Consider the following 24415-nt stretch of genomic DNA (forward strand, 5'->3'; position numbering starts at 1 on the left):
GGAAGCACATGAGAAAAAGATATAAAATAATGAAGTGTTTAGATCAGTACTGAGGTTTTCGGCCTTGGAGAGGTCACTGAAAAGCGAACCGGTGCAAAGTCAGTCTCTTCATCTTCTCTGACCTATAATTCCCTGAGTCCATCTAACAATTGGCCAATATGCACATGTAGCGTTAGCTTCCAGCTCATCCCTATCAGTCTTTGGCATGTGTGTGGGGTGGGGGGAACCCATAAAGAAACAGAATCCATTTAAATTGCCTTACCTTAACATTCCCTTGGCCCTTCTTGCCACAGACAGGATTTTTCCTTTTTTTTTCCCCACCAGATTTCCACCTCTCCCTAAACCTCAGCCCATTCGAAACAAAGATGGCCATCTCCTCATTTCCAACAGGTCCCATTCCCCCCCTCAGCTCAGAGCTCACTGGCTCCCCGTCTGGCAACGTTGCATGTTTAGCATTCTCACACTTGTTCACGAGACCCGTTATAGACTCATCATTCTCAACTCCAGCTGCTTATCCCTCCTGGATCTCTGCACTCTTCCATTCCTGCTGTCTGGCCAGTTTCCAGATTTATCAGCTCCAGCACTGGGGGCCATGCCTTCAGCTGTCAGTGCTTGACTAGGTCCCACTCTAGTCTCACCACTTCTCTAAAAATGTCCCTTTTTTTTTAAAGGCAGCCCCTTTCAAAGATTTCCTGACAACTTCTTAACAGGGCTGGCTAACAACCACTACGTCAATGCAGGATATCGTTGTTGAAGCAGTACATGGACTGCAAAATGCCGTCCTGCCAGAAGCATTGCACCTCTCATGGCTTTGGTTGGTCATTGGAAGAACAAACAAGGGGAGACCAATTGGCGGTCAGCAAATACACTCTGAAGGGTACTTAAAATCCACCAAATACCGTGAATAACACAGAGAAAAACGTCACTGAGAGCACCCAAATTGACCGAATCATCAGGAATGTGAGTCTGCAGGTTATAGTAAACTTCGGTTCCATTGGAACTTGATGTCCAAACATTTCCGACAGATTAATTGATTCTCCCACATGCGATAATCAATAGCTGAACCTGTTCAGTGGCTGATTTGGGTGGGGGGGGGGGGTCAGAGAAACCAGACTTGATCCCTAAAAAAAGTGCTATATAATTGGCGATAATGTTTCTAATTTTTAAATGGGTGGGGGCAAGTGAGTTAGTGGGTAATTAGCCTGGCACCCTCACTGGAGAGATAACAGGTCACACTGAGCTGCCACTTAGCTTGGTACAGCAGAATGACGATGGGTAGCTGGCTTTACCTCAGACCTAGACACCAGTGATTCAGGTCACGGGAAGGGTCTTAAACTCAGATGAGGGCTATTGGGGGATCCTATATGGCCCTGGTTCCCACTGAGCAAGAGACCATCCGTCTTTCTCCCTCACCGAGGAAGCAGGAAATGGGATCCGTAAGTGGCCATTAATTGCCTGATTCAAGAGCGACAATTGGTCGTGGGTTAAGAAGGCCATTCACGAACCTTCTGGCCTGGCAGTTAAAATGATGAGGTAGCAGGAAGAGGGTATCTGTTCCAACTTGGGCAACTATTTCCATTCTCTCCACCTCCAGGTGGCAAGGATAGCTATCTTTCTGCTCAACTTGTTCAGAGATATTACTACACAGCTCTGCAGCAGGTGGGACTTGAACCTATGCCCCTTGGTCTTGGTCATAGCCATACCACCCTGGGACAGGAGGGTAGTATCCTAAACAGTCCAGACAAAGTCTCAGGAAGTTTCTAGTTTTTTTTCATCCACTTTGTGGGATGTAGTTGTTGCTGGTTGGGTCATTGCTCTTCTGTCTGGCCTCTGGGGTCACTGGAACCAAAACATTACCTTTGCTTTCTCTGTCCACAGATGCAACACCTCTTTCTTGTATTCTGTCTTTCTTCCTTTTCTTTCTTCTCTCTAGCTTTGCCATGATCTCAGGATGGTGCATCCATTAATCTCTCTCACTATTCTCTTGACCTCTGTCACCTCTAGCCCATCTTAGTATTGCTAAGCAATTGTCCCCTCTTCTCCATTTATAGAGTCATAGAATCATCGAGATGTACAGAATGGAAACAGACCCTTCGGTCCAACTTGTCCATTTCGACTGGATATCCCAACCAAATCTAGTCCCACCTGCCAGCACCCAACCCATATCCCTCCAAACCCTTCCTATTTATATACCCATCCAAATGCCTTTTAAATGTTGCAACTGTACCAGCCTCCACCACTTCCTCTGGCAGCTCATTCCATAAAGTACCACTCTGTGTGAAAACGTTGTCCCTTAGGTCTCTTTTATATCTTTCCCCTCTCACCCTAAACCTATGCCCTCTAGTTCTGGGCTCCCCCACCCCAGGGAAAAGACTTTGTCTATTTATTCAATCCATGCCCCTCATGATTTTATAAACCTCTATAACGTCACCCCTCAGCCTCTGACCCTGCTAGGAAAATAACCCTAGCCTATTCAACCTCTCCCTGTAGCTCAAGTCCTCCAACCCTAGCAACATCCTTGTGAAACTTGAAAGGGTTCAGAAAAGATTTACAACATTCTTCTGATAGGAAGGAGACCAGAATTGCACGCAATTTTCCAACAGTGGCCTAACCAATGTCCTGTACAACCGCAACATGACCTCCCAACTCCTGTGCTCAGTACTGTGACCAACAAAGCAAAGCATACCAAATGCCTTCTTCACTATCCTATCTAACTGTGACTCCACTTTCAAGGAGCTATGAACCTGCTCTCCAAGGTCTCTTTGTTCAGCAACACTCCCTAGGACCTTACCATTAAGTGTATAAGTCCTGCTAAGATTTGCTTTCCCAAAATGCAGCACCTCACACTTATCTAAATTAAACTCCATCTGCCACTTGTCAGCCCATTGGCCCATCTGATCAAGATCCTGCTTTACTCTGAACCATGGGGCTTTAACTCTTCACGAAGGGCTTGCAGTTCAAAGTCGAAACTCCCACATTCAACCTTTCTTCTCTCGTCGCTCTGTCCTCGTGGGATACTGTTCCCTGAAGTGAGGATAGGCTGCTGATATTTGTGAAGGATTCTATCAATTTCCCTTTGGGCTGGTCAGTGAGTGCATGGGAAATGGGAGTGGGCTTGATTACCTCTGGTATTAAGGCCCTCGTAAAGAAAACACAGCACTTCCATCTGCCTCCTGGCCAAGCTTAAGAAAAAACAATGCGGAGAAAGACTTAACCACTTGGGAAGATCCAGCATTATCCAAGTGCTTTGAGATGCAGCGCACTGGTGATGTCAGCAAGTTCTTGTCTAATCAACTGTTTGATCAGATTCTACCTCCTGCGGCTCATACACCGGATGATTTGGTCTTAACTATTTGCTAAATATTCATGGTCAGATCAGACTTTGGATTGGCACAAGAGTGAGTGGGAATGGTGACCAAAAAAACACAACAGGGAGATCTCGCTCCAAAACACTTTATGTTTCCAATAATAAGGATCTGACAAACGTAAAAGGTTTGAGAGAACACGTGCGTTATTGGCTTGGGTGGATACCTATATTGGAAGCCGTCAGGTTGATTGAATCCTTGTCCCTGAGCTCGAAGGTTCATCCAAACCCCAAAGACCAGAGAACAGTAAATCTCAGGAAGAATTGGGCTAAATCGGTGGGTAATTCCAGGGCACGGGAAATAAATCAAAGCTGAATTGCTCAGGAGAGAAGTTAGGAAAAGCAACATTTTCATACAAGACTCACGACAAAGGGCCAACCCTCCGAAAGCTTGTGGTCTCAAATAAACCTGTTGGACTATAACCTGGCGTCGTGTGACTTCTGACCAGCCCAGTCCAAGACCGGCACCTCCACTTCATTCAGGAGCTGAGTGTGGAATGCTTTCCCATAAAAAAGCAGCCGATGATTGGTCAATTAGTAATTTGAAATCTGACATGATTAAATGTTCATGGACAAGGAACCAAAGCACGTGGATGGAGTTGGGATACAGGTGAGCCATGATCTGATTGAATGGTGGGATATGTAAAAGGGCTAAATGGCCTCCTCTTGTTCCTACAATGATTAACACTTGTAGGGGTTAGGAAGCATATTATATATCGACGAGACAGGAGTCACTAAATTATCCCGAGTAATATTTTTGTGCAGGATGCATTCAAAATGTATTCAACACCTGTTATCAATCCAAAGTCGATACAGTTTAAAAGACAGACAAATACTTCCAGGGTTACAACACTCATGACTGAACTAAGAAGTGAAGATACATAAAACAATGAGTAAACAATAAATTACCATGGATACACACTACAGAAATCACAAATACATAGGATGTTAAAATTCCTTTGATCATACAAGGATCATATTACGTGGTGAGACAGTAACATGCAACTGATGTACCAGAATCACAAACCTTGAGGAAAACTTCAACATAGTAGGTTAGAGGAACAAACGCTCAACATATCCAATGAGGATTAATTGGAACCTCCAAAGTTTGGAATGGTTGGAAAGGGACATTAAAGCTTTGGAGATACTTTGAATTTTTATTTTAGCTTTTTTGGGGAGCGAATCAGTGTTTCTCTGTGCTGGAGGTTGGTGGGAGACAGGATAATCAGATCATGAAGAGGTCCTTATGTTGGATAGAATGGGGCTCTCCACACTCTGCATTTTCTGATGCTGTCACTGGCGGCTCAGTTACAGAGGTGAAAAGTGTAGCCCTGTAGTTCTGTATCAATCCTGATTCGGGATTTGGACCACATAAGTTGTCACTACTCAGTACCCAGCTCAGACTCTGTCCTCCCAAGCCAATCCAAAACCAAGTCAGAATTCCAAGAATCCGGCAAATACAACTCCAGGACTGATGTATTCAAACTGACACAGTGATGTGGATGGTTGATAAAGGTGAGGGAGATAAATAAGATGTTTCATGATGTTGACACCAAGCAGCATTCAATACAAAACAGATTAGTTGTGCTGCAGGATCAGATTGCCCAATTATTTCAATGTTCTGATCTATTTTTGAGTCTGTGTCTATGCAAAGACAGTCATTTCTCCACAGGCTGGTGACTTTTATTAACCAGGGGTCACTAGCCAAGGACACAGCCCATTTTGGAGATGAGAAGGAATTTATTTACCTAATAGGTCATGCATTTCTGGAAGTTTCTACCCCAGAAAACTGTGGATGTGCAGTCACTGTACAATTGAGACAAAATGAATAGACTTTTGGGAACTAAGGAAATTAATCAGGAGTGCTTGGCAAGTGGTGTTTAAGTTGAAGCTAAGCAATGATCTTCTTGAATAGTGGAGGAGGCTTGAGGGGGTCTTACAGACTAATCTTGCTTCTATTTCTATTATCCTCGTGACCTGATTGTCTCCTATTGACTCTAAGTGAAGGGCTTGCCATGATTTGGGGGTCTCTGGAATATTACTGACATGGTTATTTTTAGTTTGTAAGTCACTTAGACATTCCTGATGAAGGGCTTATGCCCGAAATGTCGACTCTCCTGCTCCTCGGATGCTGCCGGACCTGCTGTGCTTTTCCAGTGCCACACGTTTTGACTCTGCTCTCCAGCATCTGCTGGCCTCACTTTCTCCTACTTACTTAGACAGCAGAGGCTTTTGTTTGTTCTGGCCATGCACTGCTGCGTTAGTTTGGTTGTTGACTTATTAGTTTTAAGTTTGGGGGAGTTACAGTAGAATTAAATGACAATGGGTGTTATACAGGCATGTCGAACCCTGTGATACTAAGAAGGAAATGCCCTGTGTTTCAACTGGACTGTGGAGGGAATCACAGATGAACCAATGCTATATTCAGTCAATCTCCACGTGCAGATGTCATTGAGGGCTTCGCCTGGGTGACTCCCTGCCCCATCTTTAACCAGGCCTACCCAGGACAACCAACATTTTAGTAACCGAGACCAAGCTAGGCTAATTTACCTCTTCCTAGGCCTTGAAATGAAGACATTGATCTATAATGTGGACCAGAGACAGAGTCTTGGCCTTGTTGCTGGGCAGTACCATGGGGCAAGAGAATAACTTCCTGCCAAGATGCCATCTCATTTCAGGCTCACCTTTACTTTTTTTGCTGCTGTTAGGATATGGTTCAAGGATAAGGCTATAGCTGCTCTATTCCAGATCTCTGACTCCCAATTAAACCTCAGCACGTAGCTTGAGAGAAAACAAAATAATATTTCTTACCTCTTTCCTTTGTTGCAAGTTCACTCTTTTCCCCCAGTTTAGTTTGTAGGATGGAGATGACAGAGCAGCCCTCCCCATCATCTGGCTCCACGGTTGACCATTTGATATGGACAATATTGCACTCCCCACCATCCTTTGTTTTGACCTCATACCCCCTCCACCTATTTCCACCTTTGGCCCATTGCTCAACTTTGGCCCCAGCTCAGTTTATCTGCAGTTGAAACCCTCCTTCAGGCCTTCATTACCTTAAGACAATACTATCCCAATGTACTGCTCGCTTACATCACACGTTCTACCTTCTGTAAACCTTCTGCTACTTAACGTTTTAACCTGCACTGAGTCCTTCTCAGTCACCTGTCACCTCAGCGCTTGCTGACCTGTGTAGTGATTGTAACGAGGTCAGTCAGGTGGACCTCATAGAATCTGAGTTCCCTGACTGTTAACCTGGTCCAATCAGGGAGCCCTGGCTGACAGAGAAAAAGGGTGAGTGTCAGAGATACTGACGCTGGTAACTGGCTCTGATTAAGTCAGTACTGAAGTCAAGAACTGTTCATGTGTAAATAAAGGAAGACAGGATACCAGTCTCAGTGGAGTTATTTCAACCTACATTGGCTCTCACTTAAGCAGTATCTCATCCTTTTTAAAATCCATCATAGCCTCGCCTCTTCCTATCTCTATCATCTCTTCCAAAGACACAACCCACTGAGGTATCAGTATTCCATGGATTCTGACATTCCACACCCCTACTTTTAATCCCTCCACCATTAATTGCCATGTCTTTAGCTGCCAGAGCCCCAGTCTCTGGAATTCTCTCCCTAATACTGTAGGTGGGATGGGTTTCACAGTGGTTCCACAGGCCGGCGCAACATTGAGGGCCGAAGGATCTGTACTGTGCTGTAGTGTTCTATATTCTAAACCTTTTTGCCTCCTGCCCTCCCTCCTTTAAGACACTCCTTAAAGCCTATTTCCTTGGCCCAGCCTTTTGTCAACTGAAGTAAACCCTCCTTACATGGTTCAGTATAACATATTATTCCAGAATTCTCCTGTAGAGCCTTTGGACATTTTGTTGCATTAAAGGCATGATAAAAATCCAAGCAGTTGTGGTCACCTGATCTCACCGGAAGGGAATGGAAATAATTGCTGTAACTCACCTCCGCAGGCTGGGGAGAAAAGAGAGAGAATAAAAGGAATAATTAGCAACTATAGCCTCAGACAATGTTTTAGCTGAGTGGGGTTGTACGATAATAATTAAACAATGCTCCTCACCTCGGTCAATTGATTTCTGTTGTTGCTTTAAATTGGCCATTCAGATTCTGTACCAATCATGCCTTTCGTTTACTTCCCACCCCGCCCCCAGGCATAGATAGCATCCTTCAGCTTACATGACCTGTAGTATGTTAGTGAGCTATTCATCCACAGGAACCTCCACAGTTAGGCCCAAATATGTTGTCACCTGACAAGTTACTTGTTGCAGTATTCCTAGCTTCTGACCAGCTCTGACAAGGAATAGAACATCGATTGCCAACAGTGTGGAAACAGGTCATTTGGCCCAACAAGTCCACACTGACCCGCAAAAGGGTATCCCATCCTGACCCATTCCCCTACCCTATTACAAGTCCCCTAACTAACCGCACCTAACCTACACATCCCTGAACACTATGGGTAATTTAGCATGGCCAATTCATCAAACCTGCACAACTTTGGATTGTGGGGGGGGAAACCGGAGCACCCGGAGGAAACCCACACAGACACTGGGAGGATGTGCCTGAGGCTGGAATCGAACCCAGACCCTTGGCACTGCAAGGCAGCAGTGTTAACTGCTGAGGTACCATGCCACCCCTTGTAGCCATATATTTAAAGATCTAGACTAGTTGAGTTTCTGGTGAATGATAACCCCCAAAATGTTGACACTTGGGGATTCAGCGATGGTAAAATCATTGAATGTCGAGGGGTGGTGGTTAGATTGTCTCTTATTTTTTATTCCCTCGTTGGGTGTGAGCTTCACTAGCTGAGCCAGCATTTATTGCCCGGCCTTAGCTGCCCCTTGGGAAGGTGGTGGTGAGCTGCCTTCTTGAACTACTGCAGTCCATGTGCTATAGTTTGATCCACAATGCCTTGAGGGAGAGAGTGCCAGTATATTAACCCAGCGACAATGAAGGAACAGCGATATGTTTCTGAGTCAAGATGGTGAGTGGCTTGGAGGGGAACTAGCACGGGGTGGTGTTACTCCCACAGTGAGACACAGCTCGAGTAAGTATACAACTTAGGAAATTTGATGGTATTGTGGGAATTCAGTACAGAAGGGAAAGGCACTTATTTGACTCACAGTTCGTAAGGTTTTTTTTAAATAACAGGATAACTTGAAGCCCAGGATCGGAGCTCTGCATAATACAGTGACATCACAGGCAAACCATAAGTTCATTGGTTGGTGATAACTACTAATTTGACTATCAATTATTGGTAACTTGCAGATTAAAGGGAAATAGGGGAAATATTTACAGGCTATAAACTAAAAGGGCAGCACAATTTAAAAAACAAAATCGAAATAAGAACTAACAAATTAAAATAGGATGCTTGGCCATGTGATTATTGTAACTACATGATGTGGGAGCTGGTGGACCCCACTGTTGTTGTAGTGAACACATCTGTAGTTGGGTGCCTGAGAAACCCTGGCTCAGGGTTGATGCGCTGGAGTCTGAGCTCGGACCACTGCGACATATCAGGGAGGGGGAGAGTTACCCGCACCCTGCATTTCAGGAGGCAGTCACACCCTTTGGATTAAACTACCTCGAATTCTGTCAGTGGTCAGGGACGGGAGAGTGTTGACTATGAGCGAGGCAGGTGGAGGGATCCAAGAGGTCGTGCTGAAGGAGCCTCAGTCCTCGAGATTGTCCAAGAGGTTTGAGATTCTTGTTTCCTGAGCAGATGAGAGTGGGGACGAGAGGGAGGATGAATAAACTGACCACAACACCATAGTACAGGGAGCCATTCAAGAGTGGGAGAAAAGAGAAATATAGTTGTAATTGGGGACACTACAGTCAGGGGAATAGAGACTTTTCTCTGTGGCCAGGATTGAGAACACCCCAAAGGCTATGTGGACTGCCTGGTGCCTGGGTTCAGGATATTTCATCTGGGCTGCAGAAGAACTTGGAGTGGGAGAGGAAAGATCCAGTTGTTGCTGTCCATGTTGGTTCCAATGATATTGGTAGAAAAAGAGAGAACAGGTTCTGCTGAGGGAATACATGTATAAGCAGTAAGGGGCTAAAGTAAAAAGCTGAACCACAAAGGTAATACCTGAATACCCTTACTCCCTGAAGATTTTGAAAAAGGTTAAAGGGCGGAGGGTTAGCAGAGGTTAATAGACACTACATTGGACAAACAGGCAGAAAACTAGCCACCAGGATACATGAATATTAGCTGGCTACAAAAAGACATGACCCTCTCTCACTAGAATCCGTACATACAGAGGAGGAAGTACACCACTTCAACTCAGACAACGCATCCATCCTAGGACAAGCCAAACAGAGAATTCTTAGAAGCATGGCATTCCAACTGGAACTCTATCAACAAACACATTGACTTGTGTTTACCACTCCCTGAGAAAAATAACAGGAAATGATGTCACCACAGGAAATGACATCACCAACCCAAAGAAACCTAAACACATTAATAGAAAGCAGGCCATGCCACCAGTGCTTCATCCAGAGGCTCACTGATGATGTTACATAGTATGGTGAAGAAACGTCTGAAAATGAACCTTACAGCTCAGAGAGCAAACCTACATCCAGAACCTCAACCTGAGCTACAAATCTTCCCAAAACCTGCTAGAGGTTAATAAAGTTTCCAGGACAAATAATAAGAGAGTATGGAAAGGGTCAGGAAGCTAACTTCGGGCTTATATTGAGGGGTGATAGATATAGGACAGATGTCAGAGGTAGTTTCTTTACTCAGAGAGTAGAAGGGGTGTGGATTGCACTGCCTGCAACAGTAGTAGATTCGCCAGCTTTGTGGGCATTTAAATAGTCATTGAACAGGCATATGGACAAAAATGGAATAGTGTAGGTTAGGTGGGCTTCAGATTGGTGTCACAGGTTGGTGCAACATCGAGGGTCAAAGGGCCTGTCCTGCGCTTTAATGTTCTATGTTCTATAAAGGCACAACAATGAGAGGGGTGATCAGTCAATTCAGGACTGAGGGTGTTGTACTTAAATACACGCAGGATATGAAACAAAATGCAGATTGGAATTAGCAGGTATGATGTTGTGGGTATCACAGAGACATGGCTGCAAGGGGATCGGGGTGGGACCTAAATATCCAAGGATTCACGCCTTAATGAAAGAACAGTCAGATGGACAGAGGGGGAGGGGTTGGCTTGTTAGTAAGAAATGAAATTAAATCATTAGCAAGAAGTGATAGAGAGTCGGAAGGGGTAGAATCTGTGTGGGTAGAGTTGAGAAATCACAAAGAAAGAAAGACCCTGATGTGAATTGTGTACAGGCGTCCTAAGAGTAGTCAGCGTGTGAGGAAGAAAATAAATCAGGAGATAGAAAAGACATTTAAAAAAGGCACTATTACAATAATCATGGGGGACTTCAATATGAACTGGGAAACTCAGGTTGGTAGTACATCTCAGGGAAAGGAAATCATCGAATGTCTACGAGATGGCTTTTTGGAACAGCTCGTGGTAGAGCCCACCAGGGAACAGACAATACTGGATTTGAGTTCTGCAGGGGTCAGTATCGGGACCACAACAATTCACATTATACATTATCGATCTGGACACAGGAAGTGAGAGCCATGTTGCAAAGTTTGCAGATGACACAAGGATTGCTGGAGGAACACCGTGGTGTTGAGGAAGTGGGGTCGCTGTAGGACTTGGACTAGGAGAGTGGGCAAAGAAATGGCAAGTGGATTACAATGTGGGAAAGTGTAAGGTTTTGCACTTTGGTAGGAAGAATAGAGACTATTTTCTAAACAGGGTAAGGCTTCGGAAATCAGAAACACAAAGGGACTTGGGAATCTTAATTCAGGATTATCTTCAGGTTAACGTGAAGATTCAGTTGGCAGTCAGGAAGGCAAATACAACATTAGCATTCATTTCAAGAGGGCTACAGTACAAGAGTAGGGGTGTACTGCTGAGGATGTATAAGGTTCTAGTCAGACTGCTTTTAGAATATTGTGAGCATTTTGGCTGCTGTATCAAAGGAATGATCTGCTGGCATTGGAGAGGGTTTACAGTAAGTTTATAAGAATGATCCTGAGGATGAAGGGATTGTCATATGAGGAGTGGTTGAGAATGCTGGATCTGCACTCAATGGAGTTTAATAGGATGAGGGGGATCCAATTGAAATTTACAGAATACTGAGAGGCCTGGACAGAGGGGGCATGGAGAAGATGTTTTCACTAGTCGGAGACACTAGGATCCAAGGGTACAGTCTCATTGTGAATGGACAACCCTTTAGAACTGAAATGTGGAGGAATTTCAGAGGGTGGTGAATCTGTGGAACTCATTGCCACAGAGGGCTGTGGAAGCCAAGTCACTGAGTGTATTTAAGACACAGCTAGTTAGGTCTTCGGCTGGTAAGGGGTTCAAGGCTTATGGGGAGAATGGGGTTGAGAAACGCACCAGCCATGATGGAATGGTGGATCAGACTGGATGGGGCTGAATGGCCTAATTCTATCCTATGTCTAATGGCGACGGTTTGAAATTTGCCATTCTTGCATTTGTCCTGAGGAGTACAAAATGAAAAGCTTCAGCTGCATTTCTCTCTTCGCAGCAAGATTCAAGTTCAGTGCTACCAAGCAATTGTTTCTTCCTCCTCAGATACAAGTCGATCGTTTTGCTTTGGCACTGAGTTTGCAAAGGAAATGACACAACACGTGGAGGATTGACCATGTGGTCCATGCTGGATGAATGAGTTTTCTCCCCCCCCCCCCTACTTGTGTGCGCCTCCATTCCTTCCTCATTTAGTTCTCCAGCTCCTCCGACATCATCAGATAACCTCTGTCACGTTCATGACAATAGTTTATTAATCCATTACTGGTCGAGATTGATTAACTCTGTGGCATTGTTTATTTGAAACAGTGAAACACATTATAAACAATGAAGCAGACACTGCAACAGCCAACTGGTTTCTGGGAGTGCAGACTAACTGTCAGGCAGGTTGGTAACAGTGTATACATACAGAATATGGAATCCTGAAAGGTGAACTCTCTTAATGGCAATGCACATATCTAACATAAGCGAACCTTTGATTCTTTTCATCTATATGTAGAAACAAGCTGATTTTGCAATAATAGATACATTCACCATGGATGATATTGTCAGTATTAGAGACTCTGGGATAACAAGAGTAATTTTTTAGAATTTTATATGTTTAACAGATGTCTGCTGACTGAGTTTACTGCAGATGTATTTTCCACAATGCACGGTCTCGGTCTTGCTGACACGTCTATTAGAACGCTTAAGTGGATGTTGCAGTGCTTACATCAGCCTTCCAGCACCTTGGTTTGCACTTTAATTGAAAAGACAGAGTCTTACCACAGTGTTCACTCATCTCCTGCCTCACAAACGCACGGATTTGATCCTCCTATTAGGAAGAGGAGGAAGCAAAGAGGGCAGGGTTAATGTCGCAGTTTAGTGGACTGGCACAGTCCGACCCTCCCTCGAGGCAATGCACACTGCAGACCTGCACTTGTCCGCTAATGAGACCAATTACCGCAAATACAGTCCTTGCCTCTGGGCTGACTGGCTCCATTCTACAGCTCACCCAGGAAGGCAGGTCAGCAAGGAATGCGGCCCCACTTACAGGCGGAATTTGAATTAAATATGCTTTCTTCTGCACAGTTTAATATAAATAGTTTTCTGGAAGCTGCTTTTAATTTACTACTTTTGGCTACTTTGCCCGGAAAATCTCAGAGAGCTCTGTCCCCAAATTGTCTGACACTTCTTGGCTGGTGAGGTTTTCCTCCTCTTATTTCCACCTTCATCACTTTAATTTATATCTGCATATATAATCACATTCCAACAGGTACCTGACCCTGCCATTCACATTCCTACAGATCCCTGACCCAGCCACATTCCTATAGATCCCTGACCCAGCCACATTCCTATAGATCCCTGACCTGCCGTTCACATTCCTATAGATCCCTGACCCAGCCACATTCCTATAGATCCCTGACCCAGCCACATTCCTATAGATCCCTGACCTGCCATTCACATTTCTATAGATCCCTGACCCTGTCATTCACATTCCTATAGATCCCTGACCCTGCAATTTACATTCCTATAGATACCACACCCTGCCATTCACATTCCTATACATCCCTGACCCTGTCATTCACATTCCTATAGATCCCTGACCCTGCAATTTACATTCCTATAGATACCACACCCTGCCATTCTCATTCCTATACATCCCTGACCCTGCCATTCACATTCCTATAGATCCCTGACCCTGCCATTTACATTCCTATAGATACCACACCCTGCCATTCACATTTCTATAGATCCCTGACCCTGCCATTCACATTTCTATAGATCCCTGACCCTGTCATTCACATTCCTATAGATCCCTGACCCTGCCATTCACATTCCTATAGCTACCACACCCTGCCATTCACATCCTATAGCTCCCTGACTCTGCCATTCTCATTCCTATAGATCCCTGCCCTGCCATTCACATTCCTATAGATTCCTGGCCCTGCCATTCACATCCTATAGATCCCTGACCCTGTCATTCACATTCCTATCGATACCTGCCCCTGCCATTCTAATTCCTATAGATCCTTGCCCCTGCCATTCACATTCCTATAGATCCCTGCCCTTGCCATTCATATTTCTATAGATCCCTGCCCTGCCATTCACATTCCTATAGATTCCTGACCCTGCTATTCATATTCTTATAGATCCCACACCCGGCCATTCACATTTCTATAGATCCCTGACCCTGCCATTCATATCCCTATAGATCCCTGACCCTGCCATTCACATTCCTATGGATCCCTGCCCTGCCATTCACATTCCTATAGATTCCTGACCCTGCCATTTACATCCTATAGATCCCTGACCCTGGCATTCACATTCCTATAGATACCACACCCTGCCATTCACATTCCTATAGATACCACACCCTGCCATTCATATTCCTATAGATCCCTGACCCTGCCATTCACATTCCTATAGATACCACACCCTGCCATTCACATTCCTATAGATCCCTGACCCTGCCATTCACATTCCTATAGATCCCTGCCCTGCCATTCTCATTCCTATAGATTCCTGACCCTGGCATTCACATTCCTATAGATTCCTGACCCTGCCATTCACATCCTATAGATCCCTGACCCTGCCATTCAAATTCCTATACACACCACACCCTGCCATTTACATCCTATAGATTCCTGACCCTGCCATTCACATTCCTATAGATACCTGCCCTACCATTCTCATTCCTATAGATCCCTGCCCTGCCATTCTCATTCCTATAGATCCCTGCCCTGCCATTCATATTCTTATAGATCCCTGACTCTGCCATTCTCATTCCTATAGATACCACACCCTGCTATTCACATTCCTATCGATACCTGCCCATACCATTCTCATTCCTATAGATCCCTGCCCCTGCCATTCACATTCCTGTAGATCCCTGACCCTGCCATTCACATCCTATAGTTCCCTGACCCTAGCATTCACATTCCTATAGATAACACACCCTGCCATTCACATTCCTATAGATCCCTGCCCTGCCATTCACATTCCTATAGATCCCTGACTCTGCCATTCTCATTCCTATAGATCCCTGACCCTGCTATTCACATTCCTATAGATCCCTGACCCTGGCATTCACATTCCTATAGGTACCACACCATGCCATTCTCATTCTTATAGATCCCTGCCATTCCTATAGATCCCTGCCATTCACATCTTATAGATCCCTGACCCTGGCATTCACATTCCTATAGATCCCTGACCCTGCCATTCACATTCCTATAGATCCCTGCCCTGCCATTCTCATTCCTATAGATTCCTGACCCTGCCATTCACATTTCTATAGATCCCTGACCCTGCCATTCACATTCCTATACACACCACACCCTGCCATTTACATCCAATAGATTCCTGACCCTGCCATTCACATTCCTATAGATACCTGCCCTGCCATTCTCATTCCTATAGATCCCTGCCCTGCTATTCACATTCCTATCGATACCTGCCCTTACAATTCTCATTCCTATAGATCCCTGCCCCTGCCATTCTCATTCCTATAGATCCCTGCCCTGCCATTCACATTCCTATAGATCCCTGACTCTGCCATTCTCATTCCTATAGATACCACACCCTGCCATTCACATTCCTATCGATACCAGCCCCTCCCATTCTCATTCCTATAGATCCCTGCCCCTGCCACTTTCATTCCTATAGATCCCTGCCCTGCCATTCACACTCCTATAGATTCCTGGCCCTGCTATTCACATCCTATAGATCCCTGACCCTGGCATTCACATTCCTATAGACACCACACCCTGTCATTCACATTCCTATAGATCCCTGCCCTGCCATTCACATTCCTATAGATCCCTGCCCCTGCCATTCTCATTCCTATAGATCCCTGCCCCTGCCATTCACATCAATATAGATCCCTGTCCCTGCCATTCACATTCCTATAGATTCCTGACCCTGCCATTCACATCCTATAGATCCCTTAGCCTGGCATTCACATTCTATAGATCCCTGACCCTGGTATTCACATTCCTATAGATCCCACACTTTGCCATTCTCATTCCTATAGATCCCTGCCCTGCCATTCACATTCCTATAGATTCCTGACCCTGCCATTTACATCCTATAGATCCCTGACCCTGCCATTCACATTCCTATAGATAACACACCCTGCCATTCACATTCCTATCAATACCTGCCCCTGCCATTCTCATTCCTATAGATCCCCGCCCCTGCCATTCACATTCCTATAGATCCATGCCCTGCCATTCACATTCCTATAGATCCCTGACCCTGCCATTCACATTCCTATACATACCACACCCTGCCATTCACATCCTATAGATCGCTGACCCTGCCATTCATATTCCTATAGATACCTGCCCTGCCATTCTCATTCCTATAGATCCCTGCCCCTGCCATTCACATCCTATAGATCCCTGTCCCTGCCATTCACATTCCTATAGATCCCTGACCCTGCCATTCACATCCTATTGATCCCTGACCCTGCCATTCACATTCCTATCGATACCACAAACAGAGAGCCTCCAGAGGATTTGGACATCATGAGGTGATTTACTGACAAAGCAATGAGACTAATTTTTAAAGATGTTGTACAATTCCGCCTGTGTCTCAAACCAAAAGAAAAATTAACATACCGTCATTCCTGGTTGTCCCTGATCTCCTTTTTGACCGTCAGGACCCATTTCACCCTTAACCATAGAGAACAGAACAAATGGTTATAACTTTATCGACAACTGATGCGAGTCAGTGCAACATATGCACAGAGCACAGCTTTCCCCATGTAAAAGCTAGACCCGATTAAACTGAAGGATAGGCGGGTTTGCACAGATTTTAACCTAACTTTCAGAGAGAGTCACGATCACGATGTGGAAGATTGTCTGGGAATCCAATGCAATGCTGGATGGCAAACACCATCAAGAAATGTTGTAGAGCAAAGAACAAGACCATTCTGCCTATCAGCTCTGTGCCAGCACTTTATCATTTACATCTTCTCTACACAGCTGACATTGCCATTCACACCTCATTTAGACATATACTTTGTTTTGTTTTATCTTTTGTGATTGGTTAGACAGTTCCACTCTCTTGGTTTTTCTTCAACCAATGCTAATCCTACAGCATTTATCCAATTTTCTTTCGCAAACTAATGAAATCTACCTCCACCACTCTTTCAGGAAGCATCTTTCAGCTCAACTCCACTTCTCACCGCATGAAACAAATGTCCATCTCTCTTTCTGGTTCTTCTATCAATCACCTTGAATCAGCGTTAGAGGTCTCCCTGCCAGTAGAAATATCCCTGACTGCAAGACTAATGTCCGCACAGACTGTCTATTCTTGCTTCTGTTTTCTACATTTCTATATTTCATCTAATGAAATATTTATCCTGAACAGTTAGTGCTTTTTTTATTCATTCATGTTACTTGGGCATCACTGGCTGGGCCAACTCACGTGACGCTAGTTGCCCCTTCAGAGGGTGAGGGTGAGCTGCCTTCTTAAAGCGGTGCAGTCCATGTGCTGTGGGTTGACCCAGAATGTCATTAGGGAGGGAATTCCAGGATTTTGACCCAGTGACAGTGAAGGAAGGCAATATATTTTCAAGTCAGGATGGTGAATTGCTTGGAGGGGATCTTGCAGGGGGTGGCGTTCCCATGTATCTGCTGCCCTTGTCCTTCCAGATGGAAGTGGTCATGGGTTTGGAACATGCTGTCAGAGGATGCTTGGTGAAAGTTTGCAGTGCATCTTGTAGATAGCACACACTGTTACTAGTGAGCAAGGGGAAGGTGACAAAGCCAGGATCACGGGGCGGCATGGTGGCTCAGTGGTTAGCACTGCTGCTTCACAGCACCAGGGTCCCAGGTTCGATTCCAGCCTCGGGCGACTGTCTGTGTGGAGCTTGCACATTTTCCCCATGTCTGCGTGGGTTTCCTCCGGATGCTCCGGTATCCTCCCACAGTCCAAAATGTGCAGGTCATGGCCATGCTAAATTGCCCATAGTGTTAGGTGCATTAGTCAGAGGGAAATGGGTCTGGGTGGGTTACCCTTCGGAGGGTCACTGTGGACTGGTTGGGCCGACAGGCCTGCTCCCACACTGTAGGGAATCTAAAAATCAACTAATGGCAGAAACAATGGCCAAAGCCCTTGCTAACGCATCCGACAAGATGTTGTCAACTGGTCTCTGTCTGTAGCAGCATTGTGGGCACTGTGGAGCAATGGGTTTCATAGAGGGAGAGATGTTCTTCTCATCATGGGGCGAAGGGATCCCCCTTACACTGGTGACCTCACCTAAAACCATACCTTGCAACAAGTCCCAGCTGGGGGTCACAGCAGAATAAGGAAAGAAAAGAAAGGAGATTGTGACATATTCATCCTAGGTAAACAGTCCTGTCAAGCGGGCAACGTAAGTGAGAGATTTCTTGAGGTTTTCTGAAGCAAGGTATTTCATGGCTTTGGCTTATGAGGAAGCCTAATAGTCAACAACAGTGCTGTGTAAGGTGAAAAAAAATCTCCCATGTACAACCACTCAGGGTAAAAGCCGCCAGGTTAGCATCATGCCTCCAATTGATATAAACGACAAAGAAAAGTGGACCCAGCACCGATCCCTGTGGAACACCGCTGGTAACAGGTCTGCAGTCCGAAAAACAACCTCCACTCATCACTTTTTATCTCCTGCTGTGAAGCCAACTTTGCATTCACTTGGCAAGCTCACTCCGAATCCCATGTGATCTAACTTTATTAATTAGTCTACCATGCGGAACCTTGTTCAAAGGCTTTACTAAAGTCCACGTAAGCAGCATCTACAGCTCTGCCCTCGTCAATCGTCGTGGTCACTTCCTCAAAGAACTCAATCAGGTTTGTGAGACACGATATCCCTCACACTTTGTGGACACGTGTGTCACTGTCTGTTTGCTTTTTCTGAATTCATGGTATCCTGAATTTAAAGGGCTCAGGGTCCTCAATATCCCCACCGCTTACAAATGTCAACTTTGGCTGCAGTTTGCAGCAGCCCACCCCCTCAAAGGTCTTTCTGGTAACAGAAGGAGGGGGGGCAAGCTTGGGGAGTGGTGATCGCAGTGAAATTTGATTTAATTTGTTCAATGAGCAGAATCTTCTGTTTGCTTAAATGGAAAATAGTTTTATATTCACTCTCTCCTGGTGTAAAATCTTCAAATTGCCAAACCTCTCCTTCATCATTTGTAAGATTCTGGGTTCTGGGAATTTGAGGTCCCTCCAGCTTAAACATTTGGGAATGTAACTGGACAATATCTTGGAAATTCTTGGAAGTGGGGGATAGCTGGGTAGGGTCTGCAACCCCCCCAAAGAGATTAGAGCAGGATTTTGCATGGTGAAGCAAAGGCCTAATTGGATTAGCACTCCAGTGATAATAATACAGAGACCCAGGTAATTTTCTGGGGACCTGGGCTCAAATCTTGCCATGACAGATGGTGGAATTTCAATTCAGTTAAGAAAAAATCTGGAAGTAAGTGTCAAATGATGACTATGAATCCATTGTTGGGGAAACAAAACACCTGGTTCACTAATGTCCTTCAGGAAAAGAAACTGCTGTCCTTACCTGATCTGGCCTACGTGTGACTCCAGATCCACAGTGATGTGGTTGACCTTTAACTGCCCTCTGGGCAATAAATGCTGCCTAGCCAGCAACACTGTCATCCCGTGAATGAGGAAGAAAAAGGGTGACCTTGTTGAAACACAGAAGGTTCTGTGGGGACTTGGCAGGCTAGATGTTGAGAAAACATTTCCACTGGTGTGGAAATCTCAAACTCCAGGAGATAGTTATAGAATAAGGGGATACTCACTCAGAACCGAAATGTGAAGGAGTTTTTCTCTTAAAGAGCAGTGACTGTCTGGAATTCTCTACCCCAGAGAGATGTGGAGGCTAGGTCACTGAAAGTCTTTAACAGGAGGTCGGTCGAGTTTTGAAATATTGAGATGCTGAGAGCTGGCAAAAAGGAGGAACTGTGACCTCTGACAGATCTGCCATGATCTTGTTGAATGACGAAGCAGGCTTGAGGGGCTGAGTGGCCTACTCCTGCTCCAATTTCCTGTACTCTTATTCTCTCAGACCACCCTCAAGGCACACAAGGGACAGTTTGATTGGAAAGACAGGCTCAATAGGCCATTGGGAACCAGCTGTTTTGATGGTGAGGACTATTCAGTGTATAAAGTAATTGCATCATTCAGTGTGTTAGAAATTCCAGAATCTGTGTTGCTCTGGAATAGCTCATTGTTCCGACACTTACAGGATCTCCTCTCTCCCCAGGGACTCCTGGAATTCCTCTGGGACCTGGAATGCTCACACCGAGAGGCCCTCGTTCACCCTAGAGTCAATCACAAACAGCGAACACTGTTAAAACATTCAGCCTCGACATTCTGGGGTCACCGAAAACTCAACAAGTTAGCAAGGTGTCAGAACCACAAAGGGTGGATACTAACCACACCAAAAAACACTGCAGAGGAGTGGTCTCTAATCAACCTGTTCAGATAATGGTATGACACATCTCTGGCGCAAGTGGGATTAGAACATGGGTCTCCTGTCTCAGAGGTAGAGTCATTACCACAAAAGCCTTCATTGCAAGTGAGATGTTGGTCCCTCCAGCTGGTCAAGCTAAGATAAACAAAGCAAAACTGGCTTCCCCAAAAGTTGCAGAAGTGAGGAAGGTTTGAATGATCGGGGCGACGCAGGGGCTCAATGGTTAGCGCTGCTGCCTCACATCGCCAGGAACCCAGGTTCAATTCCACCCTTGGGTGACTTTCTGTGTGGAATTTGCACATTCTCCCCTTGTCTGTGTGGGTTTCATCTGGGTGCTCTGGATTCCTCTCATAGTCCAAAGATGTGCAGGTGAGGTGGATTGGCCATGGGAAATGCAGGGTTACAGGGATAGGGTAGTGTTTTGGGATGCCCTTCAGAAGGTTGGTGGAGACGCGATGGGCCAAATGGCCTGTTTCCGCATGAAGGGAGTCTATGAATGAAAAGAGGATGGTGGGTAATGCTTTGTGAATTTACTGTGAAGAACCTTACAACTGGGCTGGGAGCAAAGTGGAATTTCCAAAACTGTTCACACCGGAAGAAAAGATATAAAATCCAATGAAATTTACAGGGAATTTCAGAAAAGCAGAGAAGTGAAAACAGCTGCAACGTTAACAGAAAATTGGCATTGACATGTGTTGTCAAGTATTTGGTCTGAGATCATGAATCTTTTAATTAACCTTCATTCACTCATAGGGCGGATGCACAAAGCTGTCTTAAGCTTACACACTGGAGACTGGAAGAGACAGGCCAACATGGGGCAATGCCATATTGGATAGGGTACTGGGGAATGAACCCGGCCAGGTATTAGATTTGGAGGTAGGCGAGCACTTTGGCGATAATGACCATAATTCGGTTATGTTTACAAGAGCAGCGGTCAGGAATAAGCATATACCGCAGGGAAAGAGGTATAACTGAGGGAAAGGCATAGGATGGGGAAGGAAACTTCAAGGGGATGGACACTCTTGAGATGTGGAGCTTATTCAAAGAACAGCTACTGCGGGTCGCTGATAAGTATATACCTATCAGGCCGGGAGGTAGTTGTCGAGAGAGGGAGCCATGGTTTACTAAAGAAATTGAAGTTCTTGTCAAGAGGAAGAGGAAGGCTGATGTGAGGATGTGGTGTGAAGGCTCAGTTAAGGGGCTTGAGAGTTATAGGTTAGCCAGAAAAGATCTGAAGAAAGGATGTTGCCTGGTATGGTTGGAAGATCGTATGAGGAAAGGCTGAGGCACTTGGGGCTGTTTTCATTGGAGAAAAGAAGGTTTAGGGGTGACTTGATAGAGGTGTACAAGATGATTAGGGGTTTAGATAGGGTTGACCATGAGAACCTTTTTCCACGTATGGAGTCAGCTATTACGAGGGGGCATAGCTTTAAATTAAGGGGTGGTAGGTATAGGACAGATGTTAGGGGTAGATTCTTTACTCAGCGAGTCGTGAGTTCATGGAATGCCCTGCCAGTAGCAGTGGTGGACTCTCCCTCTTTATGGGCATTTAAACGGGCATTGGATAGGCATATGGAGGATAGTGGGCTAGTGTAGGTTAGGTGGGCTTGGTTCGGCGCAACATCGAGGGCCAAAGGGCCTGTACTGCGCTGTATTTTTCTATGTTCTATGTTCTAAAGAGCTAAGAGCCAGGAGGGGACAAGAGACTTTGTTGGTGGACAGGATCAAGGAAAGCCCTAAGGCATTCTATAGGAACATTCTATATTCTATAGGAATAAAAGAATGATGAGAGTTAGATGAAGGCCAATCAAAGATAGTAGTGAAAAGTTGTCTGTGGAATCTGAGGATATGGGGAAGTGCTTAATGAATACTTTTCGTCAGTGTTCACATTGGCTATTAGATTAGATGGGATTGCGGTTGACAAAGAGGAGGTTTCAGCAATTTTGGAAGATCTGAAAATAGATAAGACCCTGGGGCTGTATGGAATTTATCCTCGGATTCTCTGGGAAGCCAGGGAGGGGATTGCAGTGCCTTTGGCTTTGATCTTTATGTCATCATTGTCGACAGTAGTAGTGCCAGAAGACTGGAGGATAGCAAATGTTGTTCCCTTGTTTGAGAAAGGGAATAGAGACAACCCTGGTAATAAGAGGTCAGTGAGCCTTACTTCAGTTGTGGGTAAGGTGTTGGAAAAGGTTATAAGAGATAGGATTTATAATTATCTGGAAAGGAATCATTTGATTAGGGATAGTCAACATGGTTTTGTGAAGGGTAGGTCGTGCCTCACTAACCTCATTGAGTTCTTTGAGGAGGTGACAAACAGGTGGCTGAAGGTAAAGTGGTTGATGTGGTATATATCGACTTCAGTAAGGCGTTTGATAAGGTTCCACACAGTCGGTTATTGCACAAAATACGCAGTTTCTGGATTGAAGGTGATTTAGTGGTTTGGATCAGAATACAGAGGGTGGTGGTTGCTGGGAAATGTTCATCCTGGAGCTCAGTTACCAGTGGTGTGCCACAAGGATCTGTTTTGGGGCCACTGCTGTTTGTCGTTTTTATAAATGATCTGGAGGTGGGCATAGAAGGATGGGTTAGTAAATTTGCAGATGACACTAAGGTAGGCAGAGTTGTGGATAGTGCCGAAGGATGCTGTGAGTTACAGAGGGACACAGATAAGATGCAGAGCTGGGCTGTGAAGTGGGAAATGGAGTTTAATACAGAAAAGTGTGAGGTAGTTCACTTCAGAAGAATTAACAGGAATGCAGAGTACTGGGCTAATGGTAAAATTCTTGACAGTGTAGATGAACAGAGAGATCTCGGTGTCCAAGTGCACAAATCCCTGAAAGTTGCCACCCAGGTTGATAGGGTTGTTAAAAAGGCATATGATGTGATGGCATTTATTGGTAAGGGGATTGAGATTTGGAGCCATGAGGTCATGCATCAGCTGTACAAGACACTGGTAAGGCTGCACCTGGAGTATTGAGAGCATTTCTGGTCACTCCATTATAGGAAGGATGTGGAAGCTTTGGAAAGGGTTCAGATGAGACTTACTAGGATATTGCCTGGTATGGAGGGAAGATCTGACGAGGAAAGGCTGAGGCAACTGAGCTGTTTTCATTGGAGAGAAGAAGGTTGAGAGGTGATTTAATCGAGACATATAAGATAATCAGAGGCTTAGATAGGGTGGACAATGAGAGCCTTTTTCCTTGGATGGTGAAGGCTAACATGAGGGAACATAGCTTTAAATTGAGGGGTGATAGGTTTAGGACAGATATTAGGGGTAGTTTCTTCACTCAGATAGTTGTATGGGCGTGGAATGGCCTGCCTCCAACAGTAGTAGACTCGCCGATGTTAAGGGCATTTAAATAGGCATTGAACATACACATGGATAATAATGGAGCAGCGTAGGTCAGATGGACATCAGATTATTCACAAGTTAGAGCAACATTGAGGGCCGAACGGCCTGTACTGCGCTGCAATGTTCTCTGTAGAATCAAACAAACGATGACAAAAAACGGGTATTGCTGAATCAAGAAACAAAAGAGACAGCAGCAAACTTAGAAAACCAATCTTGAGCAGAGGGAGCAGGGATAGTTAACTACCTTCTGACCCTGGATTCCTTCTGGTCCTTTGGGACCTGGTGATCCCTGAGGTCCAGGGGGACCAGCTGTTCCATCAGCTCCTCTCAGGCCCGGGGGACCAACAACACCAGGGAAGCCCTGAAAAGAGAAAGACAGTAAGACTGGAAGCAAACAAAAACTGAAACTGCTGGAGAAACTCAGCAGGTCTGGTAGCATCCGTGGAGAGAAAAAACAGCTAATGTCCCTTCTTCAAAACTAGAAGCAGCTGGGTAATGGTGGTCTTTGGGCTGATGATGGGGAGGGGTGGGTGGGTCAAGGAGTGAGTGGATCAGTGCAGAAAGAGTCCATTGATGGGTCTCTCGACCTATCCCTTCACTCCTTCCCCTGCCTACCTGCATTTGTACTATCATTACCTAGCCACTTCTAGCTCT

At 45.2% G+C, this 24415-nt stretch overlaps 1 protein-coding gene across 3 annotated transcripts in view; it reads right to left on the reverse strand.

The window, feature by feature from the left end:
- Positions 1-6938: 6938 nt before the first annotated feature.
- col7a1 (collagen, type VII, alpha 1) overlaps positions 6939-24415 on the reverse strand; it is a 436569-nt gene continuing 419092 nt past the window's right edge. For 2 of the 3 annotated variants that reach the window (XM_072581825.1, XM_072581826.1), the window contains exons 115-119: positions 24006-24122; positions 20177-20254; positions 16556-16609; positions 12717-12765; positions 6940-7335 (exon numbers count right to left, since the gene is read on the reverse strand). In XM_072581825.1, the coding sequence (XP_072437926.1) occupies positions 7280-7335; positions 12717-12765; positions 16556-16609; positions 20177-20254; positions 24006-24122 (354 nt within the window). In that variant the 3' untranslated portion in view covers positions 6940-7279. Of the gene's footprint in view, positions 7336-12716; positions 12766-16555; positions 16610-20176; positions 20255-24005; positions 24123-24415 lie in introns of all 3 variants that reach the window. The other variant, XM_072581827.1, reaches the window with a different exon arrangement.

This window comes from Chiloscyllium punctatum, chromosome 12 (genome assembly GCF_047496795.1).
Source record: "Chiloscyllium punctatum isolate Juve2018m chromosome 12, sChiPun1.3, whole genome shotgun sequence".
NCBI lineage: Eukaryota > Metazoa > Chordata > Chondrichthyes > Orectolobiformes > Hemiscylliidae > Chiloscyllium > Chiloscyllium punctatum.